At 37.7% G+C, this 17,734-nt stretch overlaps 1 protein-coding gene across 2 annotated transcripts; it reads left to right on the top strand.

The window, feature by feature from the left end:
• The first annotated feature begins 1,625 nt into the window (after positions 1-1,625).
• On the top strand, positions 1,626-16,171 carry jak3 (Janus kinase 3 (a protein tyrosine kinase, leukocyte)). 2 transcript variants are annotated; one of them, XM_017413301.3, is made up of 24 exons: positions 1,626-1,709; positions 2,502-2,708; positions 2,793-2,910; positions 4,084-4,201; positions 4,373-4,518; positions 4,638-4,941; positions 5,815-5,931; positions 6,033-6,190; positions 6,273-6,384; positions 6,595-6,775; positions 7,097-7,221; positions 7,369-7,500; positions 7,625-7,712; positions 8,076-8,200; positions 8,371-8,509; positions 9,308-9,459; positions 11,057-11,207; positions 11,890-12,017; positions 12,165-12,354; positions 12,542-12,666; positions 13,083-13,255; positions 14,727-14,844; positions 14,926-15,039; positions 15,227-16,171. In XM_017413301.3, the coding sequence occupies exons 2-24, from the start codon at positions 2,504-2,506 to the stop codon at positions 15,344-15,346; spliced, it is 3,339 nt and encodes a 1,112-aa protein (XP_017268790.1). In that variant the 5' UTR covers positions 1,626-1,709; positions 2,502-2,503; the 3' UTR covers positions 15,347-16,171. The 2 variants fall into 2 exon arrangements, with proteins under 2 accessions (XP_017268790.1, XP_017268789.1); XM_017413300.3 differs by lacking the exon at positions 1,626-1,709 and having other exon boundaries at positions 2,477-2,708.
• The last annotated feature ends 1,563 nt before the right edge of the window (positions 16,172-17,734 follow it).

Below are 17,734 nucleotides of genomic sequence, written 5' to 3'. Positions count from 1 at the left end.
TGTATTTACCTTCACTCATGTCTCCTCTTTGCAGGACCAACTCTGAATTCCTTGTGGACCGTTGGACAAATGAACTCTCTCTACTCCTTGGATTCTTCTAAGATCACCTCCTCAAACAAGCTGGTAATCCTCATCAAGAAAATTATCATCGGACCACTTACTTGCCTGACCCACCATCCGTCTCTCCTCCAGACATCTGGATCCTCCTCCTGAGAACACTAATGAATATATTAAAACATTAATATCATCATTAGTGCATTATTATTACTTCTGATTCATATCTCCTCTTTAGTGAAACCAACCTCAAACCTCCACATGACCTGCAATATTCTTTGTACATACTGTGAATATTTTAAATGTTCTCTGTGTGTCAGTTCCTGCAGAACTAAAGAGTCTATTTAAGGTTAATATTATGACAGTTTAGGGACAAGGTCATTTAAGGTTGAAAGGTAAAAGTAAGATTTTAAAATCCATGCAGAATCAATCAGGGAGCCAAGTAATTTTTGTTCGTTTTAGTATCAGTAATGAGTCCAGCTGCAGCATTTTGAGGCAACTAAAGGTGAGACAGAGCACCAGGTGACAGTTTGGACTTTAAACTTAAAAATTTAAGATTTTAGGGAAACAAACAGAATGAACAGTAGATACCGGCAACACAGAGGTGCTAGGATAACTGCAGAACATGACTGGATTAAAGCCAGAACAATAAATACTTCAGAAGAGGGGGCTGTGGGAGGATTAGCTACATGGATATTTTCACAGAAACATCTCACACTCACATCCTGTCAATGCACTAAAAAAAAGAAGACGTGGGTTACACGCCACATAAGGTTTGAAAAGCTAACAGGGTTTTAACAAGTCATACCAAACAGTCAGGATGCTGAATGATGTCAAATAATATCAACAAATATCAAGCACAAAAAAGAATATTAAACAAGTGACTGATTTTTGGACAGACTGGATCAGAATCGTTAATAACAACAAGTAATTGCAAACATTTAAATGTCTGCAGCTCAGAGCAGGTGTTAGTTTTCTCTTCAAACTAGAACAGGAAACTGCAGTGTCGAAAAGAGGAAACCACAGTTTGTCAGCTGGGTTCTTGTAATTTCAGATGTATAGATTTCTTCAAAACTTCACTCTCACTGAATAACTTTCATCTGATCTGAACGGTTGCTGAGCGGATCCAAAGACACGTTTAACGCAGCTCAGCACAGGTGGCGTTTGTAGCACTTTGCAAAAGTTCACAATGATATCTTCACTTGTAGCTTGCATATGTTGAAGCCAGAGAGCAGCTTGAAATGTAAAATACAGCTTAAAACAATAATGTCTTGATAGAATTAACACTTTATTTAAAAAATCAGCCAACTTCTTTACATTACTGGAAAAAAAGGACGTTTTTGTTGAAATAATGTATCAAGGGGTCAATATGGGTCATAGAAACATTTTCAACAAAGTGAAACAAAAGTAAAGAAGACAGGGAGTCAAATTTTATTAGTTTAGAAAAAAACAGTCAAGAACAGCGTGTAATATGTTTAAGAGCAATATTAGCCATCATTTAGTGCTTTGCATCTGTGTGTAACGGAAACAATAAACTCAGAAAGTTACGTCTGCTCGTCGAAATCAGGAAATAAGACAGAACTTCCTGTCACACAGAAACACACTCTGGCTGAACAAACGAACAAAATTAGGACCGTAGTCCTTCGCATGTAAAGGTAACAATTCAAAAGATACTTTAACATTAAAACTACAGTCTAAAGCTGTTTTTGTTTTTACTTGGCATGATGTAAGAAACGTCAGAGTTCAGTTTTCTCCAGGTTTACTTGTGTTTAAACTTTCGTTTTACTTTAACTTCAGCTCCAGCTCAAGTTTAAATTGAAACTTTATTCTAATTTATAAATTACATTTCAACATGTTAATCAGATTATGAGTCATTGTGAGGTTTAGATCATACTCAGAACAATGTTCACAATCATCTTAGCAGGACTAGTTTAACTTTTAAAAGCATGACCACAAACTGTTTGCTTGACTTTTACCTTAAATCATTATAACTTGGACCTAAATTATTCTGACTGGAAATCGGAATTGTTCAGATGAATTTGTTCTGTCAGCTGTCTCTCATGAGTCAGAATTTAAACTTTCTATAGTATTTCATAATTTTTCAGCCCAGTTTCTTTTTTCTTTGTAGCCGACAATGGGTCCTTTCTGAGGGAAAAGTCCCAACATGAGAAGCAAAAGATCTTAAGGAACTAAAAAATGTCTAATTGTGTTTGATTTAACTCATTAGAATTATACTCTAAACATTGTTGTGGTTTAACACAGCTTGTTCCAGGAACTGACTGACTCTTGGTTGTTTTGAATAAATTGGACTTTCTGTGATTCCTCACAAAGTCTCAGAGGACAAAGTGACTCAAAGTAACTTTTTTGTCTACACACGTGTGCTTGTGTGTTTTGGTTGGCCACCCCACTGCTTTATGTTGAAATGCACATGTTGATTTTCTTCTCAGACATGCCAATGGATCTCAGAGAGAGCGAGTCGGCCCCCTTGGTGATTAGAGACCGGGAAGGCAGCCAGAGGTCCAGCTCGAGCATGACCCCTAGTCTACAGGTGCACCTCTACTACTTCCCAGACACAAAGGATACAACAACGATACAAATATCGTCTGGACAAATATCTGCAGAAAATGTCTGTATCAAAGCAGGGGAAGCATGTGGTAAGATTTTAATGAGTCTAAAAATAAACTGTATTCCAAAATGTTGCCATGTGTTTTAATATCATTTGTTGCTTCTTTACTCAGGAATCTTACCGGTGTACCTCAGTCTTTTTGGTTTGGCATCTGCAGATCTGTCTTTTTGGTATCCTCCATCGCACGTGTTTGACTCAGTTGAAAACTTAAAAGTTCACTTTAGAGTTAGGTAAGTAACTTTTTTAAAAACTCATTTGTTTACTTATGAAAATGCACCACTGGATGTGATTATTTGCCAAACAAGACAAATCAATACTGAAAATATGATCTGGATGAAACACTGCAACAGCTGAGGAAGACGTTTTCTGCAGAAGAAGCTGACTTTTAAAAATGTGTCGCTAAAAACAAGAAGATTAGAAATTTGACGTGGGCACAAGTGATGCAGGAAGTGGAAATATTGATATTTCTGCTATGAGGACTTCTAGGAGTTCGTGAGTTTCTCCTGAAGTATGAAATGTTGTAGCCAGAACAAACTTTGCACTCGCCACCTCAAATAACATAATTTTTTTCATTCTTGCAAAGCATGAAACATGCTACAAAAAAAACTAAACCGTCATAACATTAACATAAACAAAAAGAGCAAGGAGCTAGCAGCAAACAGTATAACAGGATGATGAGTGAGGGAACCGGGAGTATATATATGCTGAGAGGAATGATTACTGAGTGAGGCTAAGACAGGTGTGAATGATTAACTGTAGGCAAAGATGACTGAGGGAAATAATGGTGAACGACACAGAGAAAAACAAGTAAGCATACAGAAAAGAAGAAAATATCCAAATGAAAAAAACAAGAAAAACCACAGGATGAACTATAACATATAACAGAAATAATCTCAACACATAAACCCAAAGATCATGACAACACATGGTTGGACTTCAATTAAAGATGAAGATGAATGAATAATCTGCAGGAAAGGGAAGATATCAGAACTGAAGGCCTTCAGTACCTTCAGTACCAGTTGCTCAAAGTTACTTTATAGTATAAGTTAATAACAAAACTAGGCAGATTTTGCTCAGCTGGCTTTATTTATTAAAGGTAACAATAAACAACTCAGTGTAACCAAAGGAGTTCCTTCAGGTGGTGCTGACGACAGGCACCATCACAGCTAACAGCGTTTTCATGGCTGTTTGTTGACAGAATCAGAGTGGACTGGGCTCGCGCCAGCATGAAAAACACATCAGGTTGTTGCTTTAAATAAACATGGACACTGGACAATGTTCCAGCTTCTAGTTATCTGCAGATATGTCGCAGTTTCATTGGTCTGACCCACTGGAAATCTAACTGGGTTCTATGAGTTTGACATCCCTGAAATAATGTTCAGTTTTTTTTTTCTTGTTTATAGATTTTCCTTTAAAAACTGGTTTGGTCAAGAATCAAGAGCATCGTATCGCTACAGTTTGACAAGAGACAGAATCAGTCCAGTGCTTGACTACAGCGTCATTGATTATCTTTTTTCTCAGGTAAGAAGATCGGTTTCGTTAATTTTCTGAACCATAAGCTCATTGAGAGTAATAACTGCATGTTTTATGTCTTAGCTCATTTGAAAACAGTTACATACCTTAAACATTACAGTTTATGGTTAAAAACATGCCTGTTCATGGTCCACATGTCTGGTTTCTGTTGGCTGTTAGATGCGAAGTGATTTTGTTGCCAGCCAAGCAGGAATTGCTCCACCTTTGAGTGCTCAAGAGGAATGTCTCGGCCTTGCTGTGCTGGACTTGTGGCGGATGGCTAAAGAGCACCATCAGAGTGTAAGAGAGCTCTGCAAGACTGTCAGGTATTTACAACTGGATAAGTTTACAAACAGCAGTACATTTGGTGGAAGTGAGCATCTTGGTAGCTGTGTCTATAGCACATCTATGTTATCTTTACACCAAATCCTTTTTTTTACCCCAGCTATAAATCTTGCCTTCCCAAGTCACATCGCCAAGACATCCAGAAACGAAACCGCCTGGACCGCTTTCGAATTCGAAAATCCCTAAAGCGTTTCATGAAGAAGCTTGGCAACTGCTCGGTGGACGTGTGCAGCCTGAAGCTCAAATACCTGATTGAACTGGCTGGCATCGAACCCTCTCTGGGAAGTGAGACCTTCCACGTGAACGGGCTTTCCTCCTTGTCAAACACGTCTTTCTCTCTTGTGCGCGTCAGTGGGGAGACAGGAGTTCAAACCAGGGAAAGTTCCCAGCCTGATGGGACCAAGGTAAGAAAGGTTCAAGTAAAGTTTGTAAAGTGTGAAGCTAACCTCAAACTCTCTTTAGGGCTCAGGGTTAGATTCATTGAAGTAATTTTCTTTACCTAACAGAATTGCTATGGCAGCAGAATGAGCTTAGCTAAAACCACGGGGCTGCTAGATCAAATCTTAGTCATTATACTGTTTAATAGCATTTACATCTATAGTGGGTTTTTACCTCCAAGCTGTTTTTCGCAACATGAATTAAAAACAGGTCATTCTTGCAAAATTCAGAAAAATATCTGAGAACAGTTACTAATAACCAAGAAGCGTGTGGTTTAACTTTGGTTAATGACGAAAGAAAAACAGAGGAGTGGCTCTGAAGTAAATGTGTGATAATCGTATTCATACAGTAAAGCCAAAAAATTTGCTTTTTTTTATCTGTGATGCTTTTTACTGGTAGCAACATTTATTACTGAAAGAAATTTGCATGCAGTAATTATTTTTAGTACATCAAAAACTGCCCCATTAGAAGAATTAGAAGAACTGTTAAATGTACTTCCTCATTGACTTCACTCTGCAGAACCAATAACTACATGTAATTTACACAATCTATGTTGTGGCCACTTGGAACAAAAGTGGCAAAGCCAAAGCATGCAAGAAAACCTGCGTATTTAAATGATTTTGCTGTCAGCTGCTTGGCCTGTGCAGCAAATTTTCTATTCAATGAAAGATCAAATGTTTGACCACCTAGTTCTTTTTTTAATTTATTTAGTGTATCATTAATTTGAATTAGTTTTTCATTGCGCCTGTACACTGTTCTTTCACATACTGTGTGAGATTTTGTTAAATGATCAGCCTAAAAGCTATAAAAGTATAAAACTCTGTTTTTTTTTTTCTTAGGAGTGGCTGACCTTTTGTGATTTCCAAGAAATCGTAGACATCAGTATAAATAGCGAAGAGCTGGCTCCACAGGACAGCAGGGTGGTCACGATAACGCGCAAAGATGACAGATGCTTGGTAAAGAACAGGTTTCACATCTAAGCTTTGCCATTATATTTATATTTTACAAAATTACAGCCTTGTTTCTGTTTTATGCTTTACTTTTTAACTCATAACAGGAAGCCAAGTTCCAGAGTCTGAAAGAGGCGCTCTCGTTTGTGTCGCTTGTTGACGGCTACTTCAGACTCACCACAGACTCCAGCCATTTCTTCTGCCAAGACATCGCTCCGCCAAGTATCCTGGAGGGCCTCAGTAATCACTGTCACGGTCCAATCACGTGAGTCCTGTTGACAGTTCATCTGATATGGTAATTTCAACACGTGTGTTTTACCTCTTTGTGTCATGTTGTGTTTGTTCAGATCGGAGTTTGCAGTCAACAAGCTGAAAAAGTTGGAAGGTAAAGGTGGGACCTTCCTGCTCCGGCGCAGTCCCAAAAACTACAATAACTTCTTCCTCACAGTTTGTGTTCAGGTAAAGACAGTAACACAAAACAATATTTTAAGACCTACTTTATAGACATTTTCTGGTTGGCTTTGCATGTTTAATTACCTGACAATAAAAGAGAAACACCTGACTGCACTTTTGTTATTTGATACATAGAAACATAGAATGAACTTAATTTAATTTTAAAATAATTCCTGTCGCCTCCATAACTAAAGTTTGTTGACTGTATTTCTCCAGACCCCACTTGGACTTGACTATAAAGACTGTCTCATTATTAAAAATGAGAATTTCAGTCTTCTTGGAGTTCAGAAATCATTTTCCAGCTTGAGAGAACTCACCGACTACTATCAACATAACAAGCTGCTGATGGCTGAAATACCTGTCAAGTTAACTCGCTGCTGCCCACCTCGACCTAAAGGTATTTGTGTTATGATGATATAGCTAATTATAGCCCTATAGTGAATCTATGGCCCAGAAAAATAGCAGGATTACTTGCACCACCTCATGTGGTTTTAGCAGAGAACATAAAGTAAAATGGGCAATCTTGGATATTTTATAAAGTAATTTTCTACATTCTAGTACATATGTATATGGATAAAGACTTACACTAAAAACTAGGACATAATAGCCAGTTCTTGTTCCCTAATTTCCAAGTTGCAGGGTGATACATACTCATTGTACCTCAGTTTCTATGGATTGTACTACATATGACAAAACTCGGTTTCTCCTTTTCCCAAAGAGCTCACAAATCTAATAATCATAAGAAACAGCAGCTTGGTTGAAGCTCAGGGGTCCCCAACACCTGAAAGAAACAAATTCAGTCACATCCAGTTCCACACAATCAAATATGAAGACCTGAAATGTGTAAGTGTTTTAGACCCCATCTCTTACTCTGTTATCACTTTGCTTCTTCTACGTCTGTCCGCCGCTTTGATTGGTTCTCATTCAACTCAGTCGCTGCTTTTGTTCCAGCTGCTTTACGTTAGTTTCTGTCGGTATTTTTCACGACAGGATGAGAGCCTTGGACAGGGCTCCTTCACTCGAATTTTTAAAGGTGAAAAAATTGACACTCACGATGGGGAGAAACACACGACAGAAGTCCTTCTGAAGGAGCTTGATCCCGATTACAGGAACTGCTGGGAGGTGGGTTTTTAAATGTTGTTTTTTTTTTTCTTTTTTTCATAAAGCAAAGTATTTTTCAGAATTGATTTTAATTCACAGATTAGCAAACACAAGTTACAGTGTCTGAGTATTTATTTTCTCTCAGTCATTCTTTGAAGCTGCCAGTTTGATGAGCCAGATTTCCCACAAACACCTCCTTCATGTGTACGGTGTTAGTGTTCATGGAGAAAAAAGTAAGTCGGAGCTACGGTGCATGATATTTATGACTAATTTCTCACCGACTAAAACCAATGTAATGCATATTTCCTTTTTTTATTGTGTTGTTTGAATGCATCAATCTGAACTGACCTAAACAGCACATGACATAAAAACCACATTATTTTTGGGAAGCGTATAGAAAGAGTTTGGTGAAATTTAAACAAGGAACACTGGATTTTTTTCTCCCCAATTAAATGGTACATCATTCTCTTCATATTGAGCTAAAAGCAGTAACTCGGTCAGAATCCTCATATGACCGAGGTCACGCTCACGCTGGTGAACGTTTGAGAATCAGCTTGAAGTACAGCTGTATAAACTGACCTCTCTGTGCCTTTCAGACATCATGGTACAGGAGTTTGTTAAGTATGGAGCCCTTGACCTCTACTTGAAAAGAGGAAAATCTCTGTCAGTGAGCTGGAAACTCAACGTAGCCAAGCAGCTTGCATGTGTCCTCAATTATCTGGTGAGAAAGATTTAGATTCAAAAGAAAGAAAGAAAGGAAAACTGATTCTGCAGCAAGTTCAAACTAGCTGTTCAGTTTTTCTGCATAAGTCGGCTAAATAACTGCTGGTTTAAAAATAACAGAGAATAGTTCATTTTTAATGGGTCTACAATAACATAACTGCCTTGCAGGAAGAGCAAAACATTGTTCATGGAAATATCTGTGCCAAAAATCTGCTGGTGGCCAGAGAAGAAGACCCCTCCCAGGGCATCTCTCCTTTTATCAAGCTGAGTGACCCCGGCATCAACGTCGCCATGCTGGGAAAAAATGGTAAAAGTAGCACAGTTTTTTAATCTTTCTGTAATTGAGTTTTCATGCATAACAAGACCACAAAATGGAGATTATTTAGTGAAGGTTGCTGTTGCAGAACTACGACTCAGGAAAGCTGGAAGGATTTTCATGATAAGAGTATTTTCTGTCCACTGTTGCCCTGTGAATTCTCAGAAAGGACAGGTTAAACAAAGAGAAGAATACTTTTTCCTTCATATGTTTTCATTCACATAATCTGTACTCTTCTTCTTCTCCTTCTTTCGGCTGTTCCCTTTTCAGGGGTCGCCACAGCGAGTCATCCTCCATCTAACTCTGTCCTCAGTCTAACTCCCTCCATGTCCTCTCTAACTGCATCCATATGTCTCCTCTTTGTCTCTAACATCCTTCTGTCTTCTTCCACCCACTGTCCCTCTGCTCATGTCCAAACCGTCTCAGTCTGGCCTCTCTAACTTTATCTCCCATTCACATAATCTGTACTGAACTGGATTATTTGGATTGTGTTGGTTTGGAATGAGATGTCATGTATTTACCTGGATTCGAATATAAATTTGTATTAAACCATAATTGGATGTATTAAACCTGTTTATTGTTTTAGTATTGCCCCATAAAATGTTGTTTATTTTAAACAAACAGAATTAAAGTGACACAGAAAACTAGCCTTGAACCTAAAAAACTGATTTAAGGATTTTCATCCCAATTACAATTACTGACATGTAAAATACAGAGAAAATGCATTTCTAATTAGTTCACAGATGGCTAGATATTTCGGTATAATGTATTACATTGCTGTTTCATCAGCTATCCTGCACAGGATCCCCTGGGTGGCTCCTGAGATGCTAGATTCCCCAGACAACCTGGCTCTTGAGTGCGACAAGTGGAGCTTCGGAGCCACTATGTGGGAAATCTTCAACAATGGAAACCCTCCATTGCAAGGCTGGAACATATACGAGGTACAATCCGTGTTGTTGTGTAGGTTAAACACAGGTACATACATCACACTGTAATATTTTTCAGTCAACACTAAACAGGCCCACATCCAAGTTTCCTCTTATTTCACAGTAAGCTGCAAGTAAAACATTTTTATCCTAGAGTGAGGAAGATGTGACCTGAAGACTCTGTCCCTGACTAACAGCAGGACTTGTTGCGCTGCTGGTGAAGGTTTTATGCGAGGGAAGAGTTAGGCAAATTCAATTTTTTTGCAGTAACTCCTACTCATACACCTACACCATGGCCTCTAATTTGTAGTCACTTAAGATATTCATGGCACACAGGATACCCTTCAACAAGCTGATAAGTCTTCAGTTGTTGCTGATTGCTTTTATGTAAAATGGCTCATATATTGTATGTTATATGAAATTAGTTTTCAAGTCTGCAACAGACTTTGCATGATTTCTATGCCTCACAACAATAACACAAAACAATATACAATGAAATATACTAAACTAGACATTACAATGTTTGTGGAGACATGAAAATATTTTTGACAAAGAAATCAGTGATATTTTGTCATGTTTATGCTTGTTAACAATAATTGATGAGCATACCAAAGTCAATACATTTGGCACACATCAGCCTAGACATTAAAGTCATTTTTTGTGGCAGTAAAATCTATAATCAAAAAATTGTTGCATCTTTACAGTCTGTTTAACAGAACCGACTGTAAAAAAGAAAAAAACTGCATCTCTTGTTGAACTAATGTTAAAGTAATGCAAGCAGGCAAAAAGTCTTCAGTGCCTCTTTATCAATGAGGGGGGGTTGCAGAAAGGCTGTTTTATCAGAAGTTTGAGGCAGTGAGCATGCCCACTTCTTTATGCACCACAACATAAACAGATATGCCATTTTCTATTCCTATAAGTCATAAACACTGACCTGGTAGGGACACATTGGGGCTGTGGCTCAGCTCTGGTTTAAGGTTTAGAAGACACCGTTGTTTAGGTCAAAGCTAAATAAGCTGAAGGCCTCTGCTGTCCCACAGAGGGAGTAATTTAAACTGCACTGGTCTCTGAAGATGGGGACGGTGTCTTGGTTACCCTGCCTCCTGGGGAAACTCTCTGCTTGGCTGTGTTTAAAGTCAAATGGAAACAGTCTGTCGTCTCAGAGAGTAAAATTAAAAACCACATTAACATTACAGGCCATTTAGAAATGTGTAAACAGGGATTAATCTTATTTTATGCCTTTTACTCTCTCACATTTAACCAACAACAATCTGTGTAATAAAGTTAACAGATTTCAGTTTATTTATTTACCCATTTAAATTCTGTTAAATGTTTAGGACTATAACAACAACAGAAAGTGTAAATATTATTCCGCTTCATAATATTAATCAGCTTTCTTTCTTCATTCTTGCCGCAGTCTGGTGTCTGTTCACTTAAATACATACACAAACGCGCAAAACGAAAAGTTTTTGTTGATGTCTTTTTTTAAAATACACCACTATAAAAAAAGATAACTTCTGAGTAACCGCAATTAGAGATATTACTTTTTCCTGACTGATTAGAGTGAACCAGGTTATGTCAATAACTGGTGACGCTAACGCACTTTTTATAGAAGGAGAAGTTTTACGAGAACAAGGAGCAGCTGCCTCCCTCCCAGTGGACAGAGCTGGCTGATCTGATTGGTCAGTGTATGAACTACGACGCAGCTTTCAGGCCGTCCTGTCGCAGTATTATCCGTCAACTCAACAGCCTCGTCACATCGGGTAAGAAATATGTACTTATGTAATGAAATATAAAATATCATTTCAGGTGGTTCAAATCTTATCATCCAATGAGTGTACTTATTTTATTTGGGTGTATTTAATATTAAAAAAAAATCTAAATTTTATGCAGATTATTGTTGCTCGATTGTTTTCTAACAAATTAACCTAAATAGTAGCAATACATAATACAGCCTAGTACATACCATGTACTTGGTACTTGCCCAGTATGTACCTGGTAATTACTAGTTAGAACCCAGTACTTAATTGCTACATGTGTACTCATATCCTGTATGTACCAGCTAAGTACTAGAACCTAACTCCAGGTACTCACCTGGTATGTACCAGGTAAGTATTGAGTAAGTACCAAGTACTGAGGAAGCTCAACAGTCAGTTGCACAAGTAAGTACCAGGTAAGAATGGGATACGTACCAGGCTGTAATATATATTGCTATAATATAATATAATATAATATAATATAATATAATATAATATAATATAATATAATATAATATAATATAATATAATATAATATAGATCACTGTTTCAACTCAACAAGTTCACTTTTGATACAAATTACTTACATCTTTCTCATTTTTTTGCTTTGAAATGTAATCTTTTTCATTACAAAGTATCTTTACAGCCATCTCATGCAGCTGCCTCATCCTTTCTTGTTTCGTGGCAGACTATGAGATACTTCACTCGACTGAACAGGTCACTCAGAGCGCCGTGGGCAGAGCTTTCAGTCCTGCTCAGCACGACCATGCGGTGTTTGAGGAGAGACACTTACGCTACATCCGTCCACTGGGAAAAGTAAGAGTGACGCTACAACCTCTGAAACCAGCGAGTTAATGTCACCCAGACATTTCTGGCATTAACTAAAGCTGTTATCTATGCTTTGTATCTCAAAGCAAAGTATCTCTTTGATTTTATTGACTGTGTGACTCAAACCTTTTGCAGGGGAATTTTGGCAGCGTTGAACTTTGTCGCTACGACCCGCTGGGTGATCACACCGGCGAACTTGTGGCTGTGAAGAAGCTGCAGCCCAACAAGCAGTCAAATTTGGACGACTTTCTCAAGGAGATCAAAACTCTCAGTGTCTTACATTGTGACTATATTGTCAAATACAAAGGGATCTGCTACAGCATGGGTAAAAACACACACACGTTGAGCTATAATTATCCTCATCTAATTAGAAAAACGTGTTCTGAGGCCTTTTGGTGTTTTTGACACATCCGCTTGTGACATCCTTAAAACTGCAATAGTTTTGCACACAATGGATGAGCTGTGGTTCTTTTAGTGTTCCCAGAAAATGGTAAATGTTTGCTTGTTCACAGGCCACCTCAGTATGACCTTAGTGATGGAGTACATGCCCCATGGGAGCCTGAATGCCTACATGGAGAGTAACAGGCAAAACATCAACACCAGGCGCATGCTGCTCTTCGCCTCTCAAATCTGTAAGGTAAGGTCTGTTAATTATGAACCCATGTCTGAGTAAAATCATCTTTGATCTTTGCACAAAGTAGAAAAAAACATGGAGTCTTTCAAGTTTGCTTCACTGCTTTTTTATATGAACCAGTGCTGATAAACAGGACATGTGATCATGTTAATGAAAAAACTGAATAAGTGGTTCTCCCAGCGTGACGCCATTCTTGAAAAGAAATATTTCTCTTGTTCGACTGACAGCAGTTAGAAACTTTTAAGGTTTATTTTACTACATTTATTCAGGCTCAAAAACCTATGTATGTGAAACTGTCACTTTATTGCATCAGCTCAGTTTTGTTTCAGTATATTTATACCATCAAAGATAGTCATACAGAATCGAAATAACTCCAGAAAGGACGAAAAGGTTTGAGTCTTCTGTTTCAATTTTCTCAGGGGATGGAGTACCTGCAGAGCCTGCGTTACGTCCACCGAGACCTTGCTGCCAGAAACATTCTTGTTGCCAGTGAATCGCTGGTAAAAATTGCTGATTTTGGAATGACAAAGTTTATTCCTCAAGATACGGACTACTACCGCATCCAACAGCCTGGACAGAGCCCCCTCTACTGGTATTTATTTATTTACTTTGTCATTTTGAAACTGAAACCTAAATAAAAAAGACAACTGATGGTTGGTTGAGGGTGGTTTCACAGCCCTCCTCGAAGGAAGTGAGGGTGCAGCAAGTAACCTTTGGTCTGGCATATTTAGTTATTTTTGAAGGAGGCAGAAAATGTTACTTATTAATTTAGAAATCTCATCCTAAACTTTGCTCTGTATAACTACAACTCCTGGGAGAAAACGTTTTTTTTTTTTCTTTCCGTCATTTTTGTGCATGCTGTTTGTGGCGAATGATGATGAGGTAACAAGTTATTTTTTATCCTTTCAACCTTGCATTTGCATGGAAACAGCGTTCTAGGAGCCTCACATTTTTTTAAATTTCAGAGTGAAAAATCCTGAAATGCAACCCTATGTAAACAGCCAAAATGCAGCCTTTTGAGAACAATGATTTCATGACCCCACTTCTAGTCTAAAGACCTGGAGGTGTCCTCTACCTCTTGTTTTGTGCTCATTTTGCACCCAGTGTGCAACCTTGATGCACCTGCTGCGCTTGGTGTATTTTAGTGGCAGCGCCTCATGCAGGCCTGGCATAGTTACTACAACATTTCGGGGCAATTTTGGTTTCTGGGTAGATGAAAACATTCCCAGAAAGTGTGTCGTGTTTACAAGGACATTTTTAGAAACCACGAAGACTGTTTTTGAAAAACTGCATTTAACTAAAAACTGCAACATGAAGCAAAAAGAGAGCAAACTGCTCCCACCTGCTGAACCTGATGACTGGGTTTGCGCTGGTATACAATCAGGCCTATTTACTTTAGAAGGACCAGCTAGAGGAAGCAAAAGGTGTGCAAAAAATGGAGCAAAAACCACAAGCTGCACATTTTTTGTGAATTTGGTCTTGAGGGTTTTGTGACTACAGAGAACTGTAGCCACTTGTTTGTAACTGTGTAAAAATAGAAAATGTTTATTTCTATACAGAACATTCAAAACTTACTTCTAATAATTGTTTAATAGGATTATATTTAAACCATTTTATAGTTGTTTACTGTGCTCATACTTCACAGTTTCAGATCTGCGTAGAGAAGGAAACAGAGCATGTACAAATACAAGATTTTTGCTCTAAAGAAAATAAATTGCTCAGCTCAAATGATCCTGCTGTTTTAGGTTATTGATACCTAAAAACTGGATACCTAATGTTTTCTTGTATGAGGCATTGTTAAATTGCATCTGGATATTGCTGTATGTATTGGACAGCTCTTTAATAGATCAGCTGAATAATCTTATGCAGCAGAAACCTCATAAAAACATGGTATGCATGTAAAATAAACCTGTTCTTTTCAGTAAAACTAATATAAAAACACTGACATGTTTAGAAAGCAATGCTGCTTTTCTTTAATGCAAAATAAAATTGTAAATCAGAGCCTGATTAAAGCTTTTGAAGGAGACGCCCTTGCCTTGTTTTAAAGGCCTTATTTTCTGCAGGCTTGCTCCCGAGTCTCTCAGCGAATCAAAGTTCTCCCACAAAACGGACGTCTGGAGTTTTGGGATCCTTCTTTACGAGCTTTTCTCCTACTGCGACAAGAACTGCAGTCCCAAAAAAGTAAGGAAGTCAGCCGTTGTTGCGTGCAGCTATGGAGAATAAATTGTGTTTTAAAATACTGGCAATTATTGTTTTGTTTAGATCATTTTACAGGAGCTTGAACACAACCTGCAGGGTATATCCATTTCTATGCGCCTCACCCAGATTCTGTCTAGCAGCTGGAGGCTGCCGGCTCCTCCGAACTGCCCACCGAAGGTTTGTCAACTTTATTACACTTTAAGTGAACTGTCTTTCACCCAAAAGAGAAAATTGGTTATTTATTAATTTAAAACAAAGCTTGTCGCTTCCTAAAGAAATACATTGTGTTTTTTATAATAGTTTAGGGAGGAATTTTCTATTTCTTGATCTGATTTTGCGTCATATTTCCCCCCGTTAACCACAGGTGTACGGACTGATGAAGAAATGTTGGGAATACGAGTTTTATGAGCGCCCAGATTTCCCCACCCTTGCAGATCAGATCGAAAATATCATGCAGGACGAAAGAGAGAACCCAAAAGGCTGAGAAGGAAGCTTGACGCACCTGATGTTGTTGCTCGACCAGTGGTACAAGTATTTACTGTGTAGTCAGAAATGGCTTTTAAAGTTTGCAAAGTTTGTCATATATTATAAGAAACGATGTAGCAGCCATTTTGTGCACACCCATTGTCGATCCGTACCACACAGGGAGCCGTTTTTATCACTGTCTCACTGTATCCTTATCAAGCAGACATTAAATTTGACTGTACGCTGAAATGGTTAATAACTGAGTGTGACACTTCAGTATTTTTGTTAGAACGTCTGTCCATCTATTTTCTTTGCCTGCTTCATCCTTTCCTTGTCGTGGAGGAGCTGCCGCCAATCTCCTCGTTAGAATATGAAGGCAAAAAACAATATCTGCAGTAGTGTATACAGAGTCTAAATGGTTTGTTTCACAATGTTTACTGGAAATAAAGATGAGCTTTTCCTGAAGTTTTGTAATTTGAAATCACACCATGCAATAGAAGAGCAGACGATTTCTAAATAATAAAAAAATGATATAAAATATTTAATCTAAAACAAAAAATCTTACTGTAGCTGTCAGTGAACAAATAAAACGACTGTCTCTTGATGTTATGTAATAATTCAGGGTTTCACACTTAAAGATGTTTGGCTGCAGCTGAAATAACTGATTTTAGTTTAATAAGTTATGTTAAAATGCTGTGAGATTTGTCTTAAGTCATTTGCATGCTTCTGTTAATATAAACATTTGTTCTCATTTTTCTGTAAAATGTTTACATTTTGTTGCTTTCTCACTTAATGTGTTTATTAAGACTTATGTTCTAAATAAACCTTTTTAAACTATATGCAATCACAAGCCTTTAAATATATTTTTACAGCTGTCACATCTTTATTAGGCAGCCAATAAACTAAGATTATCTTATGAAGGCAAATCAGGTGAAGCCTTTTAGGTCAAACCTTACAAAGAACATTTTGCACAATCTAATGGGATGTTGAAAGATGTTGTGAGGTGTGTCAAAGAGACTCAGCTTACCTGAGTTCTAGTCATTTTGTGCTTTCTAAAAATAGCGCAGTAATCAAAAAAATATAAAGTACTTAAGTGCTGGTATCCACTGACAAACAAGATGTTGACCCATTTGGTTTGTGAACATTTAGTTCCTCAATCATTTTCACATTCCGTGTTTTCTTTTGTTAAATTTTACAAATGCACTTATAAAGAAATTAAAAATACTGCATGTCACGCCGTGTTGTGTGTTACAATAGGAGAGTAAATTTGTCTCTTGTCTCCTTTTGTTTAATTGTGCAATCATTTTAGCTTTTATGTCTTTAGTTTTAAATAGCTGGTTCAAAATAACAAAATCTGGCAAGGAAAGAAAAAGTGGAAATGTCATGTAGGGTGGAAAAGGAGGCAAACCCAGAGCGCAGACTCATTTTCAAAAAGGAAAAGTAACTAACTTATTTACAATATACACAAAACAAAAACAAAAGCTGACCTGGCAGCAAAACCAAACTTAACAAAATCCAAACCTGAGACACAAGACGAGCGGGACAACCAGACAGTAAACCAGCAGTGAGTGGAGGAGATGACCAGGTTTTAAAACAGAGGGTAGTTAGGGGAAGTGGGCACAGGTGAGATGATTACAACTAGGATCAGGTGAAGATGGGCGTGGCAGGAAAACTACAGACTTCCTGAGGAGACATGAAGACAAGAACTGGACTAAGACAAAGCTAACAAAGATAACTGAATTAAAAAAAAAACAATAAACTCAAACTGAAACATGAAGACAATAAAAGCAATAAACTGAATACAAAAACACAAAGAAAACTCACATCCTGACAGGAAAAGAAACTGCGAATGAAGGTAGACCTTACTGAGAGAAATAAAACATTGATAAACTCACTCTTTGCTGACAATATCCTGACCTGTTTATTCAAATAAAATATGTGATTTCAAACACATCTCATAGACTTATCAGGATGGCTGTAGCAGCCTGACAACAATAAACTTCTTGGTTTTTGCATCTGGATTTTGTGAAGTTAAACTAGATTTTTTTTTAAACCACTGAGGCTGAATATTTAAACTGTTGTTAATCATTTTTATTTTACCGTCGCCAGTAGACAGGAGGCTTTATCAAAATGTATGATTCTGTCTTTTGTCCCCATCATTTTTGTCAGTGTGTGTAACCTTGTTGCTTGGTTTAAAATACAGTATATATGGAATGTAAAAAGTTAAGTTCTTGAACTGGTCTGCCTTTTTTTTATTCTAAGAACTGCTAATCTGACTCTGGATTACCAGGTTTGGCATCTTTCAGAGCTAAGTCAACAGCCTCCTCCCACTGCATGTTTTTGCCAAAAAAAACAACACTTCATGTGACCTCTGATTCAATCTGTGAAAAATGTACTGTAGGGTTCA

The sequence above is a fragment of the Kryptolebias marmoratus genome, linkage group LG24 (assembly GCF_001649575.2).
Source record: "Kryptolebias marmoratus isolate JLee-2015 linkage group LG24, ASM164957v2, whole genome shotgun sequence".
NCBI lineage: Eukaryota > Metazoa > Chordata > Actinopteri > Cyprinodontiformes > Rivulidae > Kryptolebias > Kryptolebias marmoratus.
Note: the sequence above shows the minus strand (reverse complement) of the source record. Positions and strands in the feature narration are given on the sequence as shown.